This window comes from Candoia aspera, chromosome 4, assembly GCF_035149785.1.
Source record: "Candoia aspera isolate rCanAsp1 chromosome 4, rCanAsp1.hap2, whole genome shotgun sequence".
Lineage (NCBI taxonomy): Eukaryota > Metazoa > Chordata > Lepidosauria > Squamata > Boidae > Candoia > Candoia aspera.
This window is the reverse complement of record NC_086156.1, coordinates 15,745,406-15,767,989: the sequence shown is the minus strand read 5'-3', so window position 1 is coordinate 15,767,989 and position 22,584 is coordinate 15,745,406. Positions and strand designations below refer to the sequence as shown.

The 22,584-nt window shown below is 39.1% G+C and overlaps 1 protein-coding gene across 1 annotated transcript in view; it reads left to right on the top strand.

Moving 5' to 3' along the window:
• LOC134496145 (nuclear anchorage protein 1-like) overlaps positions 1–22,584 on the top strand; it is a 63,339-nt gene that overhangs the window by 34,147 nt on the left and 6,608 nt on the right. The window contains exons 14-19 of the mRNA XM_063301901.1: positions 9,928–10,047; positions 12,254–12,358; positions 14,125–14,238; positions 18,811–18,909; positions 19,150–19,245; positions 20,186–20,311. Of these exons, the coding sequence (XP_063157971.1) occupies positions 9,928–10,047; positions 12,254–12,358; positions 14,125–14,238; positions 18,811–18,909; positions 19,150–19,245; positions 20,186–20,311 (660 nt within the window). The remainder of the gene's footprint in view (positions 1–9,927; positions 10,048–12,253; positions 12,359–14,124; positions 14,239–18,810; positions 18,910–19,149; positions 19,246–20,185; positions 20,312–22,584) is intronic.

The window sequence follows — 22,584 nt, the reverse complement described above, 5'->3', positions numbered from 1 at the left end:
AGTCAGGTAATTTTTGTTGTTGTTTCCTGACATTCCTGATAGAGTCTGTAATTCTACCTAGAGTCTCTAATTCTACCTTGACATGTTGTTTTCAAACCTGTATCTTTACAAGTTATGCATTCCAAAAATTAACTAAATCTGCAGGAGTAAGTGTTCACACTATTTGGGCAGCATCAACATTTGCTGTTTTCTCAACCTTCATTCATCTGACTGAGAATATGGTCTTCTATGTGTATATTAGCTACACATTATTAAATTGATACCCTGACTTCTATTGAGGCTGGTTTGGAAGGTCAGTGCTCTTTCCTAGACATGTTATCCCCAAATTGGCTATTCATATTATCTAATACATTTGTGCTTAACTCATTCTGCAAACTCTTCCACACATAAATTGGGAAAGAAGTACTGAATACTTATTAGCTGAGTTCATGCTATATATTAGGCAATCACATTTTAAGCATGTTGTATGAACTCTATAACTCAGTAAACGGTAGAGTGCTCCCTAGTCAAATCCCTGCCTGGTTAGTATAGTTGAAGAAGCAAGGTTCTCAATTATCAAAGTCACTTGCAAAATCCTGGTAATCATACTTCTAAGACTGACTGACTATAGGGCACAAACCAAGCCTATAGTTGCCTAGTTGGCCAATACTTACCAGTACCCTCATAGCAAAAGGACTCCTGGAGTACTGATTGATTGATTGATTATGTGCCATCAAGTCGTTTTCAATTCCTAGTGACTGCATAGATAAATTTTCTGCATGAAGATCTCTCCCTAACCTGTCATTTCAGGTCTCCCAACAGTGTACTAGTCACTACAGTAACTGAGTCTGTCTGCCTTGCTGATGGTTGTCCTTTTCTTCTCTTTCCTTCTACCTTTCCCAGCATTACAGCCTTTTCCAAGAAGTTAGGCCTTTGCATAATGTGTCCAAAGTAGGATAACTTGAGCCTGGTTATTTGGCTTTGAGTGAGAATTCTGGGTGATTTGTTTGATAATTCATTGGTTTGTTTGTTTTTGGCTGTCCACAGTATTCTCAGGAGTCTACTTCAACACCAGAGTTCAAAACCATCAATACTCTTCCTATCCTGCTTGTTCAAAGTCCAACTTTCACTTCCATAAAATATCACAAGGAATACCATGGCTTGCACAATTCTGATCTTTGTAGGTATAGACACATCACAGTATTTGAATATCTTTTCCAAGGCCTTCATGGCTGCTCTACTAAGTGCTAGTCTGTGGTATATTTCCTCACTGCTTGTTCCTTTACTGTTGGTGGTTGATCCTAAAAGGCAGAATTGATCCACCACTTCAATATCTTCATTGCCAATTCTAAGGCTGGTTGTTCTACCTGTTATCATTAGTTTGGTCTTCTTTATATTTAATTTTACAGGTAGTCCTTGACTTACGACAACAATTGGAACTGGAATTTCCGTTGCTAAGTGATGTGGTCATAAAGCAAGATCACATTGCTTAGCAACGGCAATCTCTGCCATTGTCCTGTTCAGATTATGAGATGGCCGGGCAGGATTACTTTTAACTCGTTTATTACAAATAACTACTTACAATAAAGAAGTCCTTGATGGGCTAAGCAATACAGATCAATCAGGTCTATCCAGGCAGTGGGGGAGAACAAGGCAAGACTGCAGTATCAGGAACCGCTGGAAGCTGAGGCAAAACAGCTAGGCAGAACTCAGCTAGACCCCTCAATGAGGCGGCAAGACCCAGTGTGGTGGTTACACGTGGCAAGAAGGAGACTGGAGATGCATAGCTCATGCTGGGCATGGAGGTTAGGCAAGACTTGACTGGTTCCTCAAGGCAAGACTCAGTTCTGGAGACGATGCAAGACTTGACTGGAGTGGCAAGGCAAGATGTGGAACTCGAAGCTGAGCTAGGCTTGTCTGGAATGACAAGGCAAGGCTCAGACCCAGAGGCAAGGGAGGACTTGACTGGAACGACAGGACAAGGCGAGGGATTTGAAGTGGAGCTGGGCTTGGCTAAAACGACAATACTGGGCTTGGAAACAGAGGCAAGACTGGATGTGACTGGAGCAGCGAAACTAGGCTTGGAACTGGAAGCAAGACTGGACTGGACAGGAGCAGCAAGACAAGACTTGAAGCTGGAAACCTGACTGGATTTAACTGGAGCAGCTCAGCGAGTCTTGATGCTGGATTACACTTGGCTGAAACAACAAGGTGAGGCTTGGAACTGGATGTGAGGCTGAGATCCGCTGGACTGGCAAGCCTGGACTCGATTAGAGCGATGTGCAAAGGGAGCGGTCCCATGACGGTGGAGAAGTTGGCTCTGATTCCGCAACGGCTACAGACGAGGCTTCTGACTCTGGCAAGGACTCTTCCGCTGAGGCTGTGATATCGAAGGATTGGTTGTCTCCAGCAGCTTGCTCAGCGTGCACATGCCTTTTAAAGAGATCCTTTCCACGCCTTTTCTCTTCTACAGCCAATCGGACTGCCTTTTGATTCGTGCACTTCTCTGCTCTCCTGTCCTGAGCACCGATTGGAGGTTTCAAATCCCCTTCTGAATTTTGCCCAATCAGCACCTGTGATTTCTCCTGCTCTGCTGAGTCATTCTTGGTATCTGTTTCCTCGATTCTTACCAGATAAGTTTCGTTTCTCTCTGACTGTTCAAGATAAGTTTCGTTTTCGGAGTCTGACTCAGACTCAAACCTCACAGCTGTCCTGATTGCCATTGTTAACTGAATCCCACGGTTATTAAGCAAGGCAACTTCTTACTGGCTTCCCACAACCAGAGTCAGTGGGGAACCCAGCAGGAAGTTGCAAGTCCAAGGCCCACAGGTAAGTGGCTGCTGCTGGTGGAGGAGGGCGGGAGGGAGTGAGTGGGTGGGAGAGGGTCAGGGAGGGTGACCAAGAAGTGCAGCATGGGGAGGTTGCAAGGGGTGCGTGAGAGGCGCCACGTGGGTCAGGGAGGGTGTGTGAGAGGTGCTGAGCAGGTCAGGGAGGGTGTGCAAGTGGGGGAGACTTACCCCTGCCCATTTTTTCACTTTCCTCCTTTTATTAGTAGAGCTTACAGATTCTTTACATTTTTGACTAGCAGAGTAGTATCACCAGTTTTAAAACCATGCTTATCTTCTTCCAATCTAGCTTCCCTTAATTCAGGATATAGGTTGAATAAACAAGGGGAGAGTATACAGCCTTGTCACACTCTTTTACCGACTTGGAGTCTGTCTTTTTCACCATGTTCTGTTCGTACTGTGGCTTCCTGAGCTGTATATGTTTCTCATGAGGACAATGAGATGTTCTTGGATACTCATTTTTCTCAACACATTCCACAGCTTGATGTGATTGATACAATCGAAGGCCTTTCTATAATCAATAAAGCACATAGTGACTTCTTTTTGGTATTCTTTCGCTTTCTCAGTTATTCAGTGTTTATCAGCCACAAGGTCTTGTGTTCCTCAGCCTAAAACTAGTTTGAACATCTGGCATCCCTTTTTCCATGTAGGACTTTAATCTGTGTTGGATGATCCTAAGCATTATTTTGCTAGCATGTGAAATTAAGGATATTGTACGATAGTTTGCACACTGTTAAGTCTCCTTTTTTTGGTATTGGAATGTAGATTGACCTCTTCCAATCAGTTGACCACTGTGTGGTTCTCCAGAATTGCTGGCATAGCTTGGTTAGAACCTTGACTAATTCTTCTTCTGTTGCTTGCCATATTTCAGTGGGCATTCCATCAGTTCTTGTAGCCTTCCAACTTGGTAATGACCAGTAATGCTGATCTAACTTCATCTTCTAGTAGTAGAGGTTCTTGTAAGTAGGGAATATCTTCTAAAGTATCTTGGGTTTTATTTATTTGTCAAATTTATTTATATTTCAAAATTTTGACTGCTCATCTCACCTGAAGTGACTCTGGGTGGCATACAGTAAAAGAATTAAAACATGTTGCAACATCTTGGATGTTGACATCTCTACTGTACAGCGTTTCAGTATACTCCTTCCATCTTCCTTTAATCTCCTTTGAATCGGTTACTATCTATCCATTGGCACCCTTTAGCATACCAATTCGAGGTTGGAACCTTCTGAATTCAGAGATCTTTTGGAAGACTTTCCTTGTTTTTCCATGTCTGTTTCCATCTTCAATGTCTTTACAGATGTTGTTGTAATACTGCTTCTTGTCTCTTCTAACAGCTCTTTGAAACTCTTTGTTAAGTTCCTTTCTGAGAGGTTGTCTTTCTTGGCTTCTCTTCTCCTCTTGGCAATTTCCACAGTTTGGTCTGATATCCAATTTGCTTTCTTCATATTTGGCAGTCTCTTTTCTCATTCATGCTTGATTACTTCTTTAAGTTCATTCCATAATTCCTCTGGTTCTCTATCAATCAAGTTTAGGACTTCAAAGTGATTCATGATATTCTCCTTGGAAATGGTGCATATATGTTCAAGATCATATTGTGGAAACTGACTGGCTTGCTTTTTCTTCAGCTTAACTTGGAGCTTGCACATGAGCAGTTTTTGATCTGTTCTGGAGTCAGCACCTGGCCATGTCTTTCATGCTATAATTGAGCTCCTCTATCTCCTTTTCTCCGCAAAGGATCGTTACCTTGTCGTGGTGCTGGAGCTTGAGCACCTCAATGATGCCATGAGCTAAACCGTGAAGGGCCACCCAAGACGGGAAGGTCATGACAGAGAGGTCAGACTAAATGCGATCCCTGGGGAAGGTAATGGCAACCCACCCCAGTATTCTTGCCGTGAAAACTAAATGGATCAGTACAACCAGAGATATGTCGGTATACCATCGGAAGATGAGACCCCCAGGTCGGAAGATGGTCAAAATGCTACTGGGGAGGAACAGAGGATGAGCTCAACTAGCCCCAGTCGTGATGACGCAGCTAGCTCAAAGCCGAAAGGACGGTTAGCGGCCGACGGTGCTGGTGGTGAACGGCGAATCCGATGTTCTAAGGATCAACACACCATTGGAACCTGGAATGTAAGATCTATGAGCCAGGGCAAATTGGATGTAGTTATTGGTGAGATGTCAAGATTAAAGATAGACATTCTGGGCGTCAGTGAACTGAAATGGACTGGAATGGGCCACTTCACATCAAATGACCACCAGATCTACTACTGTGGACAAGAGGACCACAGAAGAAATGGAGTAGCCTTCATAATTAATAGTAAAGTGGCTAAAGCAGTGCTTGGATACAACCCCAAAAACGACAGAATGATCTCAATTCGAATTCAGGGCAAGCCATCTAACATCACAGTGATCCAAATATACGCCCCAACCACAAATGCTGAAGAAGCTGAAGTAGAGCAGTTCTATGAGGATCTGCAGCACCTACTGGACAACACGCCTAAAAGAGATGTTATTTTCATCACAGGAGACTGGAATGCTAAGGTGGGCAGTCAAATGACACCTCGAATTACAGGTAAGTATGGCCTGGGAGAACAAAACGAAGCAGGACATAGGCTGATAGAATTTTGCCAAGACAATTCACTCTGCATAACAAACACTCTCTTCCAACAACCTAAGAGACGGCTTTACACATGGACTTCACCAGATGGACAACACCGAAATCAGATTGATTACATCCTTTGCAGCCAAAGGTGGCGGACATCTGTACAGTCGGTAAAAACTAGGCCTGGAGCTGACTGTAGTTCAGACCATGAACTTCTTCTTGCACAATTTAGGATCAGACTAAAGAGATTAGGGAAGACCCACAGATCAGCTAGATATGAGCTCACGAATATTCCTCAGGAATATGCAGTGGAGGTGAAGAATAGATTTAAGGGACTGGACTTAGTAGATAGGGTCCCGGAAGGACTCTGGACAGAAGTTGGCAGCATTGTTCAGGAGGCGGCAACAAAATACATCCCAAAGAAAGAGAAAACCAAGAAGGCAAAATGGCTGTCTGCTGAGACACTAGAAGTAGCCCAAGAAAGAAGGAAAGCAAAAGGCAACAGTGATAGGGGGAGATATGCCCAATTAAATGCAAAATTCCAGAGGTTAGCCAGAAGAGATAAGGAATTATTTTTAAACAAGCAATGCGCGGAAGTGGAAGAAGACAATAGAATAGGAAGGACAAGAGACCTCTTCCAGAAAATTAGAAACATTGGAGGTAAATTCCAGGCAAAAATGGGTATGATCAAAAACAAAGATGGCAAGGACCTAACAGAAGAAGAAGAGATCAAGAAAAGGTGGCAAGAATATACAGAAGACCTGTATAGGAAGGATAACAATATCGGGGATAGCTTTGACAGTGTGGTCAGTGAGCTAGAGCCAGACATCCTGAAGAGTGAGGTTGAGTGGGCCTTAAGAAGCATTGCTAATAACAAGGCAGCAGGAGAAGACGGCATCCCAGCTGAACTGTTCAAAATCTTGCAAGATGATGCTGTCAAGGTAATGCATGCTATATGCCAGCAAATTTGGAAAACACAAGAATGGCCATCAGATTGGAAAAAATCAACTTATATCCCCATACCAAAAAAGGGAAACACTAAAGAATGTTCAAACTATCGAACAGTGGCACTCATTTCACATGCCAGTAAGGTAATGCTCAAGATCCTGTAAGGTAGACTTCAGCAGTTCATGGAGCGAGAATTGCCAGATGTACAGGCTGGGTTTAGAAAAGGCAGAGGAACTAGAGACCAAATTGCCAATATCCGCTGGATAATGGAAAAAGCCAGGGAGTTTCAGAAAAAGATCTATTTCTGTTTTATTGACTATTCTAAAGCCTTTGACTGTGTGGACCATAACAAATTGTGGCAAGTTCTTAGTGGTATGGGGATACCAAGTCATCTTGTATGCCTCCTGAAGAATCTGTATAACGACCAAGTAGCAACAGTAAGAACAGACCACGGAACAACGGACTGGTTTAAGATTGGGAAAGGAGTACGGCAGGGCTGTATACTCTCACCCTACCTATTCAACTTGTATGCAGAACACATCATGCGACAAGCTGGTCTTGAGGAATCCAAGGCTGGAGTTAAAATCTCTGGAAGAAACATTAACAATCTCAGATATGCAGATGATACCACTTTGATGGCTGAAAGTGAAGAGGAACTGAGGAGCCTTATGATGAAGGTGAAAGAAGAAAGTGCAAAAGCTGGCTTGCAGCTAAACCTCAAAAAAACCAAGATTATGGCAACCAGCTTGATTGATAACTGGCAAATAGAGGGAGAAAATGTAGAAGCAGTGAAAGACTTTGTATTCCTAGGTGCAAAGATTACTGCAGATGCTGACTGCAGTCAGGAAATCAGAAGACGCTTAATCCTTGGGAGAAGAGCAATGACAAATCTCGATAAAATAGTTAAGAGCAGAGACATCACACTGACAACAAAGGCCCGCATAGTTAAAGCAATGGTGTTCCCTGTAGTAACATATGGCTGCGAGAGCTGGACCATAAGGAAGGCTGAGCGAAGGAAGATCGATGCTTTTGAACTGTGGTGTTGGAGGAAAATTCTGAGAGTGCCTTGGACTGCAAGAAGATCCAACCAGTCCATCCTCCAGGAAATAAAGCCAGACTGCTCACTTGAGGGAATGATATTAAAGGCAAAACTGAAATACTTTGGCCACATAATGAGAAGACAGGACACCCTGGAGAAGATGCTGATGCTAGGGAGAGTGGAAGGCAAAAGGAAGAGGGGCCGACCAAGGGCAAGATGGATGGATGATATTCTAGAGGTGACGGACTTGTCCCTGGGGGAGCTGGGGATGTTGACGACCGACAGGAAGCTCTGGCGTGGGCTGGTCCATGAAGTCACGAAGAGTCGGAAGCGACTAAACGAATAAACAACAACAAACAACAACAAATCTCCTTTTAGCAATAATATAGTCAATTTGATTTCTATATATGCTATCTGGTGATGTCCATGTATAGAGCCATCATTTTGGTTGTTTGAAGACAGTGTTAACTATGAAGAAATTATTGGAATGGCAGAAATTGGTAAGTTGGTCTCCTTCATTTTGGTTTCTTAAGCCATACAGTCCAACTACATTTTCTTTTATGATTCCAACTTTGGCATTCCAGTCTCCAATCACAAGCAGCACATCTTGTCCACAAAGCCTAATCAATATTATTTGGTCACTGATTGCATTGTAGCCAAGTACTGTTATTGCTATACCCTTCCTAACTATAAAAGCAACAGTGCTTTGTTTTTCATGTCCTGAGTAATAAATGGTGTGATCTTCTGACTGAAAGCGTCCCATCCCAGTCCATCTCAATTCACTGATGCCTAAGATGTCAGTTTATAGTTGTTTCATTTCATCTTTCACTGTGTTGAGCTTTCCTATGTTCATGTTTCTTAAGTTCCATGTTCCTACTCTAATTCTATCTTTGCAGCTTCAGATTTTCTTTTCCTGTATGCAACTAGATGTCCTGAAGACTTTAATCTAGCCATGTCATAAACACCATTAGTACTCCAAAAGATCCTCAGCTCTTCCTAAGTAGCATGTTGATTGCCATCCGACCTGAGAGACCCATCATCCAGCTCTATATCGTCAATAATTTTGTTTTCTATTCATGTGGTTTTCTTGGTAAAAATACAAGAGTGGTTTATCATTGGATTTTCCTGCGCAGTATGAATTGATGCTGCCATTGTCACTAAACTGATCATCTGCCTCTGGCATCTTTCTAAATTGCTGCTGTCCAGTATAAGTGGCTGCTTGCTTTAGCTGGGCAGCTGGGATGACCTTCATGCCTTGGGTACCCTGCTGGGAATATATACTCTTGGCAAACACTTCTGATGTTCTTCGCTCATCCCTCCTGGGAACAGCCCCCCTCCCCTACCATGATGAGGCAGCCCAGCAGGACTTGGGGCTGGAGTACTACTGTATAGGTAATCCTCAACTTACAACCACAATAGGGACTGGAAAACTCATAATTAAGTGGTGCAGTCATTAAGTGAGGCATCACATGACCGCACCCAATTTTACGACATTTTTTGCAGTGATTGTTAAGCAAATCACCATGGTCATTAAGTGAATCACACAGTTCCCCATTGATTTTGCTTGTTGGAAGCCAGCTGGGAAGGTCACAAATGATGATCAAGTGAGCCTGGGACACTGCAACCATTGTAAATATATGCTGGTTGCCAAGTGAATTTTGATCATGGTACCACAAGAACATGGCAATGGGCAAAAGTGCGAGAACTGGTCATAAGTAACTTTTTTCAGCACCATTGTAACTTTGAACAGTCGCTAAATGAATGGTTGTAAGCTGAGGACTACCTGTAGGCATTTTCCATAGGAAGTAGCTAGGAACTTTACATCTCCCCAAATGTTGGTTTTTACCCAGTTAATCTGTTAGTGTTCTCCCAACATTACTGGTAAAAGTCTTTGACCAGTTTAGTAAATGGCTAGGTTAAGCATGTGTGCGAGGAGCACTGTTGTGGAAGTTTCTTCCTATTGTTGTATTGAAGGCATCCATCATCATTGTGATTGTTGAAATGAAATGAAATGAAATGAAATGTGATATGGATTTTTTTTTCTATAGTATTACTTTTCACTGTATTGTTACTCTTGGATGATTTTCATATTACTGGTCTTTCTATGAATTTACTATGGAAGAAATTACAGGGGGAACTTATAAGACCAAATATTTCCAAAGCTTGGTTGTGTATTCTCTACCTGTTGTGGGTGGGGGGGCAGTTAACCATTTCTGCCAATGTATGTGTCACACAAACAGGAAGGAACCTTAACAGTTACTATGCATAATTCCTTTCTGCCTCAAGAGTCTTGATTATAAGCCAGGAGCTACCATTATATACTATCTCAAATGGTTGTCATATAAGACTGACTGAAATTTGATAGTTCCATTTTTATAATTTCATTCATTCTTTATGTTTTTCAGTGGTTATAAAATTTCCTTGTAGAAGGAATAATTAAACAGAATTTATTCATTTATTAAGTTTAATTTATTTATTTAAATGCAATTAATTTAAAACCCTTTTCCTAGAAAAAGATATTCAGGACAGAGCAGAAAAAGAAATGGATTTGAATGACTATCTCATGGTATTTCCAATAGATATACTACAATCAGAGGTTGCTGCTTTTAGTGCAAAATTCAAACCTGATGGTGAGTATGAATATTATAATGCTGTAAGATTAACAGATATAATAGACTTATTTAACAATTTCCACAGATCAGAGCAGAAATATGATCTGGTAATGGTCTACTGACTTAAATTTATTTACCAATCGAAGCGAATTATGCATAGTATATTTATTTGCATATTTATTTATGCAAATTTTATTTAAGCGATAATAAATATAATTTATTATTATTGTAATTCATATAAATATAATTTGCTTAAATAAATAAATTTAAGTGAATTATGTTTATTTGCATATTATATTTATTTGCATATTATATTTATATCCTGCCTTTTTTCCTGGAGCTCAAAGGCCCCACTGTATTTATTTTATCCTTACAACAACCTTCTGAGATATGTTGGACTGAAAGTATGACAGGACCAAAGTCTGCAATTAACTTAGTGGCTGTGAATGAACTTGAACTTTGGTCCCCCAAGTCCTAATCTGCCATCTTAAGGTATTAAACAAATGTATAGTGTATAGATCTATTAATGACAAATAATACCCATTACTGGGTAATAGACCCTCTATATCAAGAAGTAGAATGCAAATCATAATGGGATAACTAGGCCTTCAATCAGGCCTTCTTGAAGTAGCATGTAAAAATCAGTAGCACGCATTTCTAGAAAATCTTAAATTGTCTGTTTATATATTTATTAAATTTCTTTGCCACTGCAATCACAAGACTCCCAGTAATAAGCAACATCATCAAAATGTAAAACATCTATGTTGAATAGTAAACCATCTATGGTGAAAAGTAATAGGTAATAACAAAACAATCAACAATCATAAAAAACAGAGCAACATACAAATTCAATCAACCTATTGCAATCAACATTGGGGTAAGTCTATTCTTAGCTATTCCATAATACTGGGGCCATGACAGAGAAGCATCATTTCCTGACCTCAGTCCCTCAGTGTCATGAAAATAGGGAACCACCAACATTTCTTGCCAGGATAGATAGATATGGGCCAATTCTAGTTGGAGAAGGTGGACCTGCAGGTACCTTGCTGCCAAGCCATAGGATGATTTATTGGTAAAACATACTACTGTAAATTACACCTGGGAACTTAGTGACAATCACTGTAAAGCCTGTAGCACAAATGTAATATGCTTCTGTTGTCTAATGTCTATTCACACAAGTCACTGCATTTTGCACTGTAGTTTTCAAGTGGTCTTTGAAGGCCAAGTAGAGCTTACTACAGCAGTCCAGTCAGGTGGTGATGAGAACATGAGTTAAAATTCTGCCCTAGGTAGGACTCTAGTTGACATACTGTTTAGAGCTAGACTCTAAATGACAAGCTCCATCTGTCAATCCAGCAGGAATCTTTGACTCCAGGGGGACTCCCAGTCCCAGTCTTATTCCCTTCCTTTGTTCCAATACTGGAACAAACGAGAGAACCTCAATAAACAAATAGCAACTACGCCTAACTTGAATTCAGCTGCAGCCTGTTTTTTTCCCATCCAGCCTCCATCAGTGTCCAGATACAGAGACAAGACTTCACAAGCATCAGCAGCTCAGCCTGGTGTGACAATGTACAATTGGGTATCATCAGTATACTGTTTATGCCACACCTTGAATTGACAGATGACCTCCCTCAGTGGCTTCATATAGATGTAAAAAAGTAGCAGGAATGGCCACCTGGCTAGCCTCTCCTCTCCCTCAAGTATTAACTGGAACCATCCACTAAGGAAGGAGTAAGACCACAGTAAAATACTGCCACAAATTCCCAACCACTGAAGATAGTTCAGAAAGATATGATTGATAACATCTAAGGTTGCTGATAGGTCTAATAAGATCACAAAGGGCACATTTCCTCCATCTATATCCTAACAAATAACATGCTGCATTGCAACCAATGCCATTTCCATCCCAGGCCCAAGTGAATCCTGACTGAAAAGGCCCCTCTGTCTATGGTGGTCTGTAGTTGCCTCCCACTATCCTCTCAACAACTTTCCTTTAAAAAGGAAGGTTGGAGACTGGGCAATAAATTTGAAGGCTGGCTGGATCTATAAAGGACCTCTTTTTGACTCATATAATCCCCATTAACTCTACTATCATCTATCTGTACTTTTCACAAATTCAGAAAAAAAGCTGTAGTGTTACATTGTTTTGCTAATACAAACACACACACACACAAACAAATGTATGTATATATGCATTTGTATATTTATCTGATCTTTATAGATGAGAAGACAGCAAAACGAAGAGCTTTGACTGCAAAACTAGAAGCAAATGTAAGAGATTTACAAGTTGCTTTTGAAAAAGAGAAAATAGAAAAATCCAGAGAGGGTAAGAACACCGCAAAAGCAATATCCCACAAAAGTATTTTTATTAAATTCATTAGATTTTCCTTTCGTTTCTGAAAACAAAATATAAGCAATTGTCCTAATTTGACTTTAGGAAGTCAAATCTCACTTCAGGTATAATAGGAAGGCCCAGCTTCTTAATCACAAAAATGATCTGCGGCAAGTCTCTTCTTTGTGTGCTCTTTCACAACCAGGAGGAGAAGCGGCTTTTAGTTTTGAATTAATTACCATTTTCTGTGACATCTGTTTGGGAACTGTTTTGTTTAGGTTTTTTTACCCCAGCATGGTACTCAGAGACGCTGAATACCCACTGCATCAATGCTATAAGGCTCCTGTCTCTTTGGAAACATTTTTAATGACAACAGAAAAATTAGGAAAAAGAAAATGAAGGAGACAATTCTTGCTATGGCTTGGCAGTTTGGGTGAGGAGAGCAGCGTAAGAAAGATGAGGAGACTGTAAGAATCCTTGTGTGTTGGCAGATTTTATGACCTATGACCAGCAATAAAACATAGGGAACTGTTAAACTAAGTTGTAACAAAATAAGAGAGGTTAATATGCACAGAGTCAGAGAAAACAAAGACAAAGCAAGCCCAGTTCAACAAGCACAGGATTACATGAGTTTATATCTCGAGCAGTCCAGAGTTGAGAAAAGTAAATTTAGGAGGCTAGAAACCCTGCAATAAACAATGGAGCTCTTGGTAATTCCTGAAAATAATGTTACTTTAGAAAACCCTCTTGCAGAATATTTAATTGGGGGCAGTACCTCCTTGTATACAATTAAATATAAAATAATAAAGGAGATCATACATCCAGAAACATGTCTTTATTATTCATGTGTTCCTTGTTTTTTAAATTTATTTATTTATTTTAATTTATTTATATTTCAAATTTCTATCACTGCCAATACTGTGGATTTTCAACGAGAGCCAGCTGCATACCTACAATAATGTTCTGCCACTGTTTTCCAAGATTATGCAATTATTATTCATGTTTCTCTGAGGAGGATATTAATTTATATATTTTATAACTATTTTATTTTTGGTTTTACGATTTTGGGATTGTTTTTCTGTTTTAATCTAGGGTGAGAGCATAGGAGAAAATGCAAATTATTCAGTCTTGCCTGCTGCCTGAATGTTCTCAGATGCCCTTCAGAAGACACAGTGAATATAAATTCATTGGAAGTTACCTTAATTGTCTTACCACATACACATTTCTGGCCTGATATTGAAATCAGGAGTCTGGTAGCAGACTTTTAGTGAGCTGCAGCTCATGCCTTTTAATATAATTAGTTAGTTGGAAAAAAGTGCTACCAGATTCATGATTTTTTGGCCACCATATACTGACAAGGCTTTCCTTCTACATTGCCTTGTATTTGATGGCTTGATATATTTTGGGGAAAGAAGAGTAGCAAAATCAATGAAAATTCAAAATAAAATTAGAGTGGGGCAGAAGATCATTGCAAGAAGGATTCCTCCTCAGTGAAATAGATAAACTAATATCTTGAGAGATGCACTTAAACTACCTGCCAGGCACCTGAAACAACTCAACTGGAAAAACACCGATATAATACCTTCTGGCCACTATAGGTCACTGTTGTGTATCTATGTAGCCTTTTTAAAAAAGCTATCTTATTACTCAGAGCAAAGTGAATTGGCAAATAATTGCTGCAAGCTTCTATTGTTGGATTATTCTATTTGAAAACATACTGGGATTTTTATTTTCTTCTTGATATATATGAATAATGTCAGAATCAAGAGATCACTTACAACCAATAATTAGATGGAAGACTAGTATAACTCAACCATCAGATCACCAACTGTTCAAGGCGTCACTTTCAGCACTACAAATAACCAGACCTCCTAGTAAGTACAAAAAGTTACATAATATCTGGGAAATGATGCAAATAAAACTAGAAGATTTTTTCCCAATGAAATTACACAAATTTGCTGCTCTCATGCAGTTACTAAAGTGGAAGAGAATATAGGTAGTTCAGGGATGAACTGTGGAGTCCTTGATGCTCTCTGAGCTTTGTTGTTTGCTTGCAGACATTTCATTACCCAACTAGGGCACTGATGATGTTACCTAGTTGGGTAATGAAATGTTTGCAAGCAAATAATCAAGCTCAGAGAGCAGCAAGGATTCCACAGTTACTAAAGGCTAATTTAAAGATCAATAATGCATGACTGTACCATTATATTAGGTGCTTCAGTCAGTTGTAACATGAAAATCTTCAAGATAACTTGTGTAACACTCATATTGCAACTTTCATAAATGTCATTTCTAGTAACAAGCCATATTGTTGAAGTTTTCCATTTTGAAAGCTCCATTTGCAAGTTTCCACAAGCAAGTACAGTTCTTGGTCATTTTCTCTCTGCTTCATAGAAACAGGTTCTACTCGTGCTCAGAGCATTAATTGGACATCTCTAGTTTAAATTTTTCAGCACGAAAGGGTCCCTGTCCATTAAAGTGCATGTACTCAAGAAGGTGATGCCTGCCATCTCTTTAGTTCCTTTTGATTCCCACAGTAGTAATATTGTCTAGTTTCTCTAACAACTTTTCTCTAACAAAATATTGTCAAATATTTTCCATCCTGGCTTTTGATCTTCATTGGAGCAATGTATCCTTCATCTTATAGATCAAAAGTACCTTTCTGAAAATATGTGAGTATCTCCCTCAGAAAAGCATTTCTCTTAGTTTTGGGGAAGGGGCATGTTGTTGAGGTCTGTGTTCACTGCCAGGCCTTCATCAAACAAACATGTTGGGAAGATCTTCATGCTTGAGGGCACTGCTGTGGGTACAGGCTTGTAAGGTGTCATACCTTCCAGCCCCTGGTTTATTTTGTTCTCTTTGAGGATATTAGTAGGATTCTGTTCATTTGAATGTCATTGAATACAACTATGAATCTTAAAGGAACTAACAGTTTTATTAGTTCCTATATGTCATACCAATAGAAGAGAATATCTGTAACTCAGGGTTGGACTGTGGAGTCCTTGGTGCTCTTTGAGCTTGGTTGTTTGCTTGCAGACGTTTCATTATCCAACTAGGCAACATCAGTGCTAGAAGGGAGTGGGGTTTGCTCTCTGTTTATATACAGTAGTTTGCCTAGTTTGGCAAACCACTGTATATAAGTAATTTGGCAAACTACTGTATATAAACAGAGATCAAACCCCACTCCCTTCTAGCACAGAAGATGTTGCCTAGTCGGGAAACTCAATGTCTGCAAGCAAACTACCAAGCTCAGAGAGCACCACGGACTCCACACTTTTATGTCAGTACAGCATGACCTTTTTTCTTTGGTGTGTTGTCTCTTGTATTCCACACTGATGATTTTTCTACCTTCAGCAAAAAAATCCAATACACAGGAGTGCTATTAATAATTTCAAGAATCCAAACTATGGATTTAAAGCTGGTCTCTAAGTTTCCGTTCATATTTTTTATTTCTTTCTCTCTGCATGTGCATTCAGACTTGCTGAATGCAGCTTTAACTAACCATTGCTTTATTCCTAACAAATTTTACATCTATTGTGTCACATTTTGAATTAAGTAATAGAATTTAGAAAGCCAGTTTGGTGTAGTGGTTAAAGGTACTGTGAATTCTAGTCCTGCCTTAGACACACAACCTTTGGACTTTGGTCATGTCATACTCTCTCTCAACCTTAGGAAGAAGGTAATGGCAAACCACTTCTGAGGAATGTTGGCAGGAAAACTGCAGGGACTGATTTAAAGGCAATAAACGGACAAACAAACATGATCCAAAGCTATATATTTGTAAGTGGCAAAAGTATGTGAACTTCTGCTTTCAGTAACTGTTGTGCCCCTGTGAGCAGTGATAACTGTATCTAAACACTTTCGATAACTCTTAATCAGTCCTGCACATTGGCTTGGAGCTATTTTAGCCCATTCCTCCTTACAGAACAGCTTCAGCTGAGGGATGTTGGTGGGCTTCCTCATAGGAACTGCCTGCTTCAGGTCCTTCCCCAACATATCTATAGGATTAAGGTCAGGACTTTGACTTGGCCATTCCAAAACATTTTCTTCTGCTTGAACCATTCTTTGGTCATGAAACTTGTATGTTTTGGGTCATTGTGTTGCTACATGACCCATCTTCTCGTGAGCTTCAGTTCACAGACAGATAACCTGACATTTTCCTATAGAATTTGTTGGTACAATTCAGAATTTATAGTTGCATCAATGATGGCAAGCCATCCTGGTCCAGAGGCAGCAAAGCAGGCCCAAACCATTGATACTGTCACCACCATACTTCACAGATGGGGTAACATTCTTACGTTGGAATGCAGTGTTTGCCTTCGCCAAACATAATGCTTTTTCATTCAAGCCAGAAAGTTCTAGTTTGGTATCATCCATCCACAGAACATTCTTTGAATAGCCTTCTGGCTTGTCCACGTGGTCTTTCACAGACTGTAGACAGGCAGCCATGTTCTTTTTGGAGAGTAGTGGCTTTCTTCTTGCAACCTTGCCATGCATATCATTGTTGTTCAGTGTTCTCCTGAATATTGACATTTGCCAATGCGAGAGAGGCCTTTAGTTCCTTAGATGTTACCCTGGGGATCTTTGAGACCTCTCAGAGTATTACATACTGTGCTCTTGGTGCGATCTTGGTTGGTCGACCACTCCTGGGAAGGGTAACAATGGTGTTGAATTGCCTCCATTTGTACATGGTCTGCCTGACAGTGGACTGGTAGAGTCCAAACACTTTGGAAATAGTTTTGTAACCTTTTCCAGCCTGGTGAGCATCAACAACTGTCTTTCAGAGGTCCTCAGAAATCTCCTTTATTCGAGCCATGACATATGTCCACATACCTGTGTTGTGAAGATCATACCAAGAATTCTGTTCTTTAAATAAGACAGGGCCTCCCACACTTGCACCTGATTATCTCCCATTTATTGAAACACCTGATTCTAATTTCCCCTTCAAATGAATTGATAATCCTTGAGGTTCACATACTTTTGCCAGACTCAAATATGTAGCTTTGGATCATTTTCTTCAATAAATCTATGAACAAGTATAACATTTTTGATTCATTTGTGTAATTGGGTTCTCTTTATCTAGTTTATGGACTTGTATGGAGAACAGAGCATGTTTTAGGTCATATTTATGCAGAATAATTGAAAATTCAAAAGGATTCACAAACGTTTAAGTACTACTGTATGTATAAAGTGGTAGATTCCTTGGAATAAATTAGTGATACTTTCTGTATCTTTTTTGCTTTTTGAAGTTACATAAAGTTTATTAAAGTGTGGTGCCCCTTCATTTAAGGGGTTCTTGTCATTTCTGCTTTGAGAATTCTTAGCTGAGTGGGTGATAGAAGCTACAAATCAACCAATTACAATGAGCAGTGTTATACAGTTCAGTGATTTTGGAGTGGCACTAGATAACCACCTTGTTATGGTGGGATGGCTCAGGTACAATGATTCTGAAAGAGATACCTGAAGGAACCCTAGGAAAATTCACCCTTATCACCCTTGCTGATAAAGAGGAAGGGAGGGCTAAAAGTAACTCATAGTAGAGGTGAGAAAAAGAGGCTTTGCAAGTGTGAGGGAAGCCAACTTACCTAGAAAAAGGAACTGGAAGAAGGCAGTGGCAAACCACTTCTGTATTTTTGGCAAGAAAACTATGGACATGGCTGTAACATTTTGATGAGTTTGAGTACTAAGTTATTAGACTCCCACGAAGAAGACACCTCATATTGGGGAAGAGTGTAGAACTTTTATGAATAGGACTTGAAGTGATAATATGGCTGGACCAAGATCATAATGAAGACTAGTCACTGAGAGAGAAGGATCCAGTCAGAATACAGAATGTGAGAAGCGTGAATCAAGAAAACTTGAAATTGCTGAAGCAGATTATGCTTTTCAAGATTGAGGGAAGGAGAAGGGAAAGACAATAGATGTGGTGGAATGTTGTGGTCAGATCGTTGGAATGTCCTTGGATAAGCTGTGAGCTATTACTGGAAACAGGTCAGAGGACAAAAGATATGTCCATACAGTGACCAGGAATCAAGCCCAACTCAGAAGCACCTAATTAACTGCAAAGTACAACTCACAGATAAGGCTGCAGCTGGTCATTCTAGAAAATCATTCCTCAGATATTAATGTATGATTTTTTTTTACATTAACAGTGATTATGTCAGCCCTATAAGGTAGACCAGACTAAGAAACTGATACTGTGTAGACCTAACACTATTTTTATCAGAACAACTATAGTAGCAGAATCTTGCAAGTCTGAATGTCCCTCTCTTCTTCGCTCTTTAATCTTTTATCTTCTTGAGGATTAGGAGGGGAGGCATCTGAGTTGTTCTCATAAACCACTTTCTTGGTCTGGATCTTTGGCTACAGATCTTCCCTCTGTCTTTCAAGGCCATCCTCCATACTCACTAGAGATTTTTATATATAGATGTTTTCTCTTAATTTAGTGATTAGAAATCTCAGATATGAAGAGACCACCCTAGATAGTACAAAATCAGATGGAAGACCCACCAGTTCTATCATACAGCAGCACAGCGAAATTCTAAGTAAGTAATGACCTGGATATACCTTTTATTTGAACCTAATTAAATGTTCATAGAATTAGTATGTAAGGCATCTATAACTTGTTAGATTGCTGATTTTCAAAATAGGTTTAGATATACTGCAGAATATAAATGCTAAATTGCTTTGTGCCATTTGTTTATATATAAAAAGGACACTTTAAATTCATGAAGAACATTTTGGTTTCTCTGTAATAAACTGAGTATAACCTTTTTATCTTCCAGGGAGGGAAGTAGACTTGCCATCTAAATGTAAACTTGCCACACAGTCTTTGCACAGACCACCTGGTCTTTTACCAAGTGAACTCAGCAAGCAACCTGGTAAGTATATAGATAAGTATCTTGAGGGAAATTGGAGATGGGCATTAAAAAAAGTTCTGATTTAGACTTGGAATAAAGGAGCAAAACGAATCTTGAGACGTAAGTATGTATGTTAGAGGAAATAATAAGTTTAAGTTTCTTTAAAAAAAATAAAGGTAGAGTTCCATTCTACCTGTAAAAGAATGGCACCTTATTACCTAACTGTCAACATTTCTTTAGATGAGGACTATCTGTATTTCATTCATAGAGCTAAGTGCTTGAGGATATAAAATGTGGCAGTAGCAAAGCAGAAGAACTGCAAATGAGCAAGCAAAAATATCTTCTTTTTTGTTAAAGGGTTGAGCCTTATTATAAGCAGTAAATGTAGGGTAGAGATAAGAGATAAAGAGATAAAGAGCAAGAAGATGAAAACACAAGAACATGTAAAAATCAAAGACAACTTTTTAAATATTATTTTTTAGCCTGACAGTATATTGTTCTTAGCAGTTCAATCATAAGTCATAAATGTTACAGTTCATTCAAACCTAAAATTCTTCAGTTACATCTAAAATATGAATGAGCGAGTATATACAAGCAAATGCAGATAAATAATACAGTAAGGTAAATCAAACTTATAAGAAGTGTAGTTAAACTACTGCCTGAAGCAACATAATTAATTATAGCATTATTCCTGCTTCAGATTTCTGTTACTAGGACAAAATGCTGAATTTGCATTAATTCACACATTATAGGCAGAAGAATTTAATAATGAAAACTTAAGTATTATTGCCAAATGCATCTAAACAAAGAGAGATACATCTTTTCCTAATGTTATAAGAAAGGATAGAATCAGGTCAGAACATTGCAGAAGATAGAGCTCATAGAGTCTGTATAATAGGAAGTGCAAGAATTTTGGATGAATAATACCTTTTTTAAACTTAAGTTCACCTTGTTGTTTCAGCAGTCATTGCATTTCAAGAAATTCTAGAATATAACAGGACTCTGCTTCCAGGCCATAAAACAAATCTTAGGCAAGCATTTCAATTTGCACAGCAACGGTTACTACAGCAACAGACTAATCTTCTTGGTAGGTAATTGGTTTGATGATATATACAAATATACATTCAAATTCATTATTACATTTCCAGGAAACCAAATGACTTTTTCTTTCCTATTGTGAATAATTCAGTTTAAAAACATACAAAGTTTGTTGAATGTTTGAGTAGTCAGATATTTTGAATGTTCAACTGTTTCTTTTGCATTTTGAGTATATTTTTATTTATTGCCTAGTTGATTTCAAAAATTGAAACATCAACTTTTTCTATTTGGAGGTCTATCTGACTGACTATAGACCTCTACTTATTTATAAAATCTGTTTTATAATAGTGTTATTCTTTTTTTGAGAGGGAGTGTGTACATTTTTTTGTTATGCCTGCAGTTTTTTTATTCAAAAAGACTGAATGAAGAAGAAAGAAAAAAATTATGCTTTGAACTATGGTGCAGGAGAAGGTTGCTGAGAATACTTTGGATTGCAAGAAGAATAAAGAGACCAGATCGTTCATAAAAGCACCGATAATAAACCTAAAATGTAGCTATTTTGGACACATAATGTTAAGGCAAGAATAATTGGAGAAGGTTTTGATGATTGGAAAAATTGAAGGCAATCAAAAAGAGATTAACAGAAGACTAGGTAGCTAGATAACTAGATAACTATCAGTGATGACACAAGTATGGTTTACAAGAACTCAAAGAAGCAGGTAGTAATGAACATTCTTGGTGAAATGATGTCCACTGGGTCATGAAGAGTCAGAATTGACCGAATGACATCAAACAAACAAACAAGGTCCAGTAGCTCATAAATAGCCAATGTATTTCTTTCAGTTGAGTGGTACAAGATTGAACTTATCTTCCCCACTGGCTGCTGTGTTCTACACTAACTAGTTTTTGGATTATCTGCAAGGCTAAACATACATAAAATGTATGGCAGTAATCTAATTGTGAGATTATTAGAGCACAGGTAACTGTGGTCAGGCAATTCAGTCCAGTAATAATTGATATAGTGTAGTGGTTAAGATGTTAGACTAGGAGCGGGGAGATTGAGGCTTAAGTTTACCCTCAACCAAAGACGCTCACATTTGGGTGAGTCACATTTTCTTACCCTTACAGTATTGCTGTGGGGGAAAGATGGAAGAGGGAATGCTCTCTACAAAGGCTTGAGCAGGATACAAGGCAGGATATAAATCTAACAAATAGTTCTGTTTTCCTCATAGAATTTTGCTGTGAGGAAAACATGGAGGATGAGTACTATGCTGTATATACTGTATGCTGCTTGAGCTCTTGAAGAAAAGGCAGGTTATCAGTCTATCAAATAACTAACTAAAGAATAGCTATAGCTTACAAACCAATTAGAGCTAAACATAGGCAGTGCTTGCTACTGATATTGTCTGCATGTTTAGTAATAGCTTTGTATCAAGAAAGACTTCCAAAGGACTTATTTCTATATGGGAAATACAGTAATCATAGCCACCGTGGAACAACAAGGCCTTATAAATCTGCTTCATAAATAAATAAAATAAAATAATGGTTTCCCTAATTACCAGAGCTACCAACCACATCTCCATCTCGTAAGGGTTTAAGTGGGCTACTCCTAATCATTTTGATACATACCATGAGATGATAATTTAATAAAGACTTGGATCATCCATTCCATGAGCAACTTCTACTCATCATTCCCAAGGAACCAGGAATGCTTGCCCAAAGACAATGTGATCTAGAGGCAGTACAAACTAGATCTTTTTCATGATCTCTGCATATCACACATATGGGTGATCGACATGTTTACTTGCAGGAGGTTGGTTAGGTACCTAAAGAAGCATGGAAGACAAAACCACTACACCAAAGGAAATGTCAGGCATTTCCTACGTCTAGGCAATGATGTTACACAAAAATTGATTGCCATAATCATGTCATTGTTCTGTAATGTTCCTGAAGAGAGAGACTGCAGGAATATCCAAAGATAAGCAGTGGCAGTGATTACCATGGCCATTGTCTGGTGGTCCTGCAATTTGATAGGAAAGGCCACTTGTTTGGGTAAACTGACTTGGAGAGAGACTGGATAGAAATTAGGGCCAGCCAAATGGAGAAATTTGAAAAAGAGCATCATGCTCAGTATAAAAGGTGAGATCTCTGTGAATACCTACTGTAAGTTATGAAGATAGCATGCTAAAGCAGTGGAAGGTTCAGCAAGAAAGAAGGCAAAACAATAGAAGATTGCCAAATAAAGCTCTCTGCAGGCTCTGGGCTGATATACACATAGTCCAGAGGCAATGAAGAACAATCAAATTTAAAAACAGCATGAGA